This window comes from Cyprinodon variegatus, unplaced genomic scaffold, assembly GCF_000732505.1.
Source record: "Cyprinodon variegatus isolate N-32 unplaced genomic scaffold, C_variegatus-1.0 Scaffold99, whole genome shotgun sequence".
Lineage (NCBI taxonomy): Eukaryota > Metazoa > Chordata > Actinopteri > Cyprinodontiformes > Cyprinodontidae > Cyprinodon > Cyprinodon variegatus.
In genome coordinates, this window is record NW_015150552.1 from 1,115,786 (window position 1) to 1,122,778 (window position 6,993).

Consider the following 6,993-nt stretch of genomic DNA (forward strand, 5'->3'; position numbering starts at 1 on the left):
ATTGTGACTTTTCTCAGAACTCTGATTTTTTTCTCAGAATTCTGACTTTTTTCCCATATAAAACTGAAATAAAATAAATAAAAAATTTGTTAACTTTTTTTTTTTTTCAGTGGCCGTCTTCTGTACATCCACCTTGTCCATCCTCCATTAATTTTTGGTGTTGTACGAAAGCCGAGTTAAACGTCAGCTTTTGTACAACACCAAAACCTCCCCTGGGAACATTTAGATCTCTAGAAATTAAGTCTGGAAAAATGTTAAATCTGGTCATGAAGAATGAGAAGCTGAGCTGCAAAGGTTTCTGAGTGGATGGAGAAAGAGGGGTGGCAGAAAAAGCCCATTTTCTTCAGTAACCATGGCAGCAAGGCTGAAGGCGCTAAAAGGAAAGAAGGGGCTGATAGTTGGAAAGATGCAGTCTGATATTATTTTTAAACTCTAGCTGCTTTATTAATAAACACCACAGAAATGTGGGGTGACTTAAAACGTCCTAATAGCTCGATGAGGAATAATGAGGACCGGATCTAGAAGCGTCTTCTGCTGAAAGTCTGATCTTTATTACACCCTGCATATAAACCTTTAAAAAGACTGAAACTGGGGTAACAGAAGTTCAAGCTGTAAAATGTACATGTATGCTCCTCTTTATAGCATGTAATGATCCCAGCGGTTTTATTTAAATGTCTGAGCTTCATCAGGGAGTTGGTTTGTTCACCACAGCTACAACAATATTTGAGTCAGTAACGATATTTAAAGCGGAGCCTGAATATGCAGCAGAAGCTGATGCAATGACTGATTTCTCATACTCGGCAGCCAGCAGGTCTTTAAAGAGCAAGGACTGCAGAGCAGTTGTAGGCGGGTATGAGGAAGTTCCCCGGCGTCTGCTGTGATTGGTCCCACCCACAACACACCATCTGATCCAGCCAATTAGAGAAGGCTAAACCATGAGCGCCACATGTGGGTTTCCTGATAATGAAGGGGAGTTTAGAGAAGCACTGTTTTTAAAGCCATGTGGGGTCAAACAATTAAAAAAAAAGTTTATTTTAAAAACTTTATTTTTTAAATGCAACACATTAATAAATTATTCATGCAACTTGCTAATTTTGTTTTGATTAAAAAAAACTATCTTAACTATATGATCTTAAGCAGTTTGAGGTTATTTCCTGTGTCACTTGCCTCCTGATAGCTTTAGGGCAGATGTGTCATTTAGTGACACTAGAATGGCTTAAATATTATTACACGAGGCAGAGTTGCAGTTTTACCAGCTGCAGGCCTCTTATCCAACAAAGAAACATTCTTCTGTGTTTATAGATACGTCAAAGAGGGAAGAAAATGTTTAATTTACAGTACATGAAAGCTTGAAGACAAAGAATAACTGCAACTAATATTTGTGAGAGCCAGGTTCTCTTGTTTGTTAGTTAAGTATATTATTTACCTCCAAACAGTTTAGCTTTCAACCTTTCATGAATCTCAGACACATAAAAGCTAAAAAAAAAAAACCCCAACACTTTCAATGCCTTGCTGAACTTTATTTAACCTTTAATTTATTAAGCTTTTTCTGCAAAGGGGAAGTTGAAGATTTTCACAGCCCCATTTATCATGATGCTATAAATACAATAAGTGACAAGACAGTAAATGAGTTTGTTTTACACACTCCAATTTTGACATCCTATGAAGAAGTGGACTGTGGAAACATAGAGTTAAAGAAAGCTGTTAACTGTTTCCCAGAAGTCAGGTCAGAGAACTTGAAACCATAGCTGACTCGGCCTAGCTGGAGACTTCTTTGTATGGGAGAAAATAACACTCAACCTGAACACACCCTGCTCACAAAGAAGCACCAGCATTATGTTGCAGAGTGAGAAGATGGCGGTCAATAGAGGGTGATCCCGAAAAATAAAAAAAAAATCACACAAAAGACCTCAAACATGGGCAGAAGGTGAACTTCTAGGACCTGTGAAGCATGAGGTGGCCGTTACAAGGCAGTGGGGTCAGAGTCCCCTCATCACCTCATGCTGCCCTGCCTCAACCCTTCCTCCAGGGACCAGCGCTGACCAGGAAGGATTAGAGGGATTATTCACAAAGAGAAGAAAAGCAGTGACTGTAAATCTGACTGGGATAAAAAAAAACAAGTGGATAATTAATTAAACACAGTCGTAATGGATGGATGCTGTATTTTTGAGTTTCCTTGGTTTATTTAAAGGAAGTAAATATGTAGTTTTCTTCATAATCCCTCATGTATTTACAAGCTGAAACTTTTTAAAAAGTATCAAGTCCTTGATGTGTTTCACTCATTTCTGTGCAGGATCCTTTGCTCAACTCCCTTTGCTGTACTCACCTACATCCTGATCTGGTACGTGCCTTCGTTTGAGGAAGGAAAGGTCATCTGGTACCTGGTGTTTTACTGCCTCTTTCAGTCAATGCAGACGGTTAGTTGGTACCTCATCAGTTACTTCTTCTTCCTCTCTCCGTCACACTTCTTTAGCTAATGGCTTTTTTCTGACTGCAGTGCTTCCATGTGCCATATTCGGCCCTCACCATGTTTATCAGCAATGACCAGAAAGAGCGAGACTCGGCCACCGCCTACCGTATGTTAAACACTCCACTTGATTCATTTATGTATATATGTATATTTTTTATTAATTTTTTTGTCAAATGTGCTGATTTTGCAAACTTTGTGGACCTTTAGGTATGACGGTTGAGGTGCTGGGCACAGTGCTGGGAACGGCAATCCAGGGACAGATAGTAGGCGGAGTCTCCACTTGTCCCACTGAGCCTGAAGACCACAACAGCACCAACACCACCTTAAACACTACCATAGTTTCACTGGAAGATTCAGTAAGTGTCTGAGACAAGAATTTTTTTTGATCCATTTTATTTTTCCTTCAGTTTCATAAGAATTATTGGTATGTTTTGTCATGGACCAAAACAAGGTAACAGAAACGTAGAAAAAAAATTCATTTCTCAACTGATAGAAATCTGAAACTTTTTTTGCATTTGTTTTCAGCCCCCTGTAGTCTAGGAAAAAAATGTGATTCTATAACACACTGTTACTGCACGGTGTTGGCAGCATGAAGCTATGGAAATCCTTTAGAGCTGCCATGGGACTGAAGATGCAGAGGTGTCATAAAAATTAGAATATCATGAAAAAGGTTATTTTTCAACAGTGTTTCCATTCAAAAAGTGAAACTTGTAAGATTTATTCATTAACAAGGACTAATATATTTCAAGTGTTTATATAAATTCTGACAATTATATTAGAATATTGTCTAATATAATTTGTGAAAAGTCAACCCTAACCATCACTAGCTGTGTTTTCTTTATAAATATTCTGCTCATTTCAAAAATACATATTTTTGCAATTGCTATATTTCTATAAAAACATTTAAAAAAAAAACGTTAAAGTTGCAGCAGGTGAATATGTTTGTTCAGGTCATAACTCCTAAAAACAACATGGTGGATGTAATGAGATCTATCCATATTTCAGCCATGCTCTAGGGCTCTTCTGCCTCATTGTCATGAACTAAATGCTAAAAAAAATATTCAGTCTCCTTATGAATCCTTCAGCTACTTCCACTCTTCTTTTTTGCCTTTTAACAAGGCATTAACTTTTGTTTGATCATTTGAAATATGGTGTTTAAAAAAAGTGTTTCCATTGCATTTTTTGGAAATATAATAATTTCGATGGAACTGGAAAAAAAATCCCATAGAAGCAAAAAAATTTTATCTAACACTGTATGCTTTTTTTCTTTTCAAAAATGCAGTGTTTCAATTTAGAAAATTAATTTATGTAATTGCAATGTAATTTTTTTGCGTAATTTTATGGTTAATGGAAATGCAGCTACTGACTACTTTACATAGGATGTCAAGCAAAGTGGAGTCTGTACCTCTCCTCCCTTCTTCCAGATTATATTAGGCCTTTGATTTCCAAAAAAAATCTAAAATATACTTTAATCAGAGAATATAACTTTGGACCACTCAGCAGCAGTCCAATCCTTTTAGTCTTTAGCCCAAGTGAGATGCTTTTGTCTCTTGCTCAAGTGGCCTAACACAATGAATGCAACACCTGAAACTCATGTCCTGCATATGTCTGTGCACGATGATCACTAATTTTCTGCTCCCCATTGGTCATGTAACTCCGCCAACCTGAACGGTGCCTGGGCCATCTTTGTCATCGCCACAACAAGTGGCATGATGCAAGGCTAGCTCTCGCAAAGCAATCTGGAATATATCTGCTCATCTAGTGACCATGGATAATCACTACTTTTCAAGGTGCATGTTGTGAACTTTGGAGTCCACTCGTTTTTCATCCACTGGCCCAATAAAGTGAATAGGGCGGACATACAGACACAGCCTTAATTGAAATCTAGATAAGTAATTTTTTCTTAAAATAAGTGCATTTGTTCTTGAATTGAGAAGGNATAACTTTGGACCACTCAGCAGCAGTCCAATCCTTTTAGTCTTTAGCCCAAGTGAGATGGTTCTGTCTCTTGCTCAAATGGCCTAACACAATGAATGCAACACCTGAAACTCATGTCCTGCATACATCTGTGCACGATGATCACTAATTTTCTGCTCCCCATTGGTCATGTAACTCCGCCTCCCTGAACGGTGCCTGGGCCATCTTTGTCATCGCCACAACAAATGGCATGATGCAAGGCTAGCTCTCGCAAAGCAATCTGGAATATATCTGCTTATCTAGTGACCATGGATGATCACTACTTTTCAGGGTGCATGTTGTGAACTTTGGAGTCCACTCATTTTTCATCCACTGGCCCAATAAAGTGAATAGGGCAGATATTCAGACACAGCCTTAATTGAAAGTCATTTTTTGAAGTAATTGAAGTAATTTTTTCTTAAAATAAGTGCATTTGTTCTTGAATTGAGGAGGTAAAAGAGACATTTTGCCAATTGAACAAAACAATTTACACTTAAAATAATAAAACACAATTGCATTGTCTTATTTCAAGTGCATATTCTCTAATTATCTTATTTTAAGAGTAAAAATACTCATTCCATTGGCAAACTATCTCATCTACCTACTTAGAATAAGGATAAATACACTTAATTTAAGAAGTTTTTACTTATTTCTAGATCATTTTTGCAGACTGTGTGTAACAAATTAATATACAAGTTTCACTTTTTGAATAGAAATACAGAAGTAAATCAACTTTCTCATGATATACTACATGTGTAGCTCCTGTATGTTTGGAGATGATGTCCTTCCATTACCACTAAGCTCTAGCGGTTTTAAAAAGAGTGGTTAGAATGACTTTCTTTTTCTCCTCCAGCAGTGGTTAAAGGAATTGAGAAATGGGCCGACTGAAGTCACATCATAAATGTTTGTGAGTGTTAAGACGATCATTCTGAGTCCCCTCCTTGTTTCCCTTCCTTTAGAAACGAGCGTACTTGCTAGCTTCGGGAGTCATCTGCATCATCTACGTCTTTTGTGCAGCAGTCCTGTTTTTTGGTGTGAAGGAGCAAAAAGGTAAACAACCGTTCGATCATTTGTGTTTTGACAACCTTGTTTGTTTTAAGCCTTTAGTTTTCAGACAGTCAGTATTTGAGATCCCTTCTCTGAACTGTGCTGTAAAGCATGGGTAACCTTTAGCTCTGAGTGTGATACACAGACACTGTTTAACTTTAAGGATCATCCTCTTCAGTTAACAGTAACGGTGTTAAAAACTGCATATGAAGGTCATGGGGTTTCTGCCTTTATTAGCTTCTTTTTTCACATATTAAGAAGTTTAATAAAAAAATGTAGATGTAACATTTCTAAGCTTTGGGACTGTTGATTAGTTTTCCTTGTTCTTATATTCCTGTTGTCTTCTAGGGAGCGGTCGGAAAACATCAGCTCCGCCGCTCACCTTCCGCCAAGGCCTTTGGGTGATTGTAAGTCATGGACCCTACGTCAAACTGGTCATTGGCTTCCTCTTCACATCTCTGGCCTTCATGGTAAAAATTCTCTGTAAAATCTGCTCAGTTACAATGCCTGCTAAAGAAATCTGATTCTAGTTTTATAATCAACCCTGCTGACTTTTTCCTTATGATGTCTTTTAACTTGAAAAGCTGCTGGAAGGAAACTTTGCCCTTTTCATCACTCACGCTCTGGGCCACAGGGAGGACTTCCAGAATATCTTGCTGGTCATCATGGTGAGGGTTTCTTATTTTCCACTCAAGGCTCCTTCCTGTAAAGGCCTTTAGAGAACACCATTACTGTCTGAAATATGATCCTGGCCTCAGACCATTTTCACAATTACTACTGTGGGCTGAACGACTACAGTTTGCGTTACCAGCCTTAGCTAGAAATAAATGCAGAGATGGCATTAAGAGGAGCCTCTGTTGCTAAGCAACCCTTCTCACTATTAGCTTATTAAGTTTCTGCAGGGCTACTTTTCTGGTAGAGGAGGAAAAGGAAATCTTTTCCTTCAAAGTTTGCATTGCCATCCAATTTGTTGGGATATATATATATATATATATTAGGGGTGGAACGGTTCACAAAAGCCACAGTTCGGTTCGATTCACGGTTTCGTGGTCACGGTTTTCGGTTCGATTCGGTATATGTTGATTGTTACACCGAAATCCCATAAAAATTTATGAAATTAGTGCAAAAATCCCCCCAAAAATTATGGATTGAAATTATTTTTAATGATCCGCGGAAACCCTGGATCATTTCCGTATGTTTTGCTGCTTTGAATTTAATCATCTCGCGCATGCTGTCTACCATCTCCAAGGGACTCAGAGAGGAGCGGACGGGAGCCACAGTGGAGGCTGTATGCTTTGCTTTGAGCAGCCGGTCTTGAGAGCAGCGGGGCGGCGCGTTGACGGAGTATGAGGGATTTCGGGGTTAGCATTCGGGGTTGGTCATGTTGCTGTTAGCATAAACAAAACGTGTTGCACAATGCTTGCACACTGTTGCACTTTTATCCACAACTTTCTTTCCGCCGTCATCGTTGGTCACTCAAAATGCAAAGTGGTCCCATACAGCAGACCTATAAAGTGCTG

The 6,993-nt window shown here is 38.6% G+C and overlaps 1 protein-coding gene across 1 annotated transcript in view; it reads left to right on the forward strand.

Moving 5' to 3' along the window:
• The window catches only part of LOC107084388 (sodium-dependent lysophosphatidylcholine symporter 1-B-like), a 17,486-nt gene that overhangs the window by 3,388 nt on the left and 7,105 nt on the right, over positions 1 to 6,993 (forward strand). The window contains exons 4-9 of the mRNA XM_015374198.1: positions 2,294 to 2,417; positions 2,498 to 2,576; positions 2,678 to 2,826; positions 5,386 to 5,476; positions 5,822 to 5,943; positions 6,058 to 6,141. Of these exons, the coding sequence (XP_015229684.1) occupies positions 2,294 to 2,417; positions 2,498 to 2,576; positions 2,678 to 2,826; positions 5,386 to 5,476; positions 5,822 to 5,943; positions 6,058 to 6,141 (649 nt within the window). The remainder of the gene's footprint in view (positions 1 to 2,293; positions 2,418 to 2,497; positions 2,577 to 2,677; positions 2,827 to 5,385; positions 5,477 to 5,821; positions 5,944 to 6,057; positions 6,142 to 6,993) is intronic.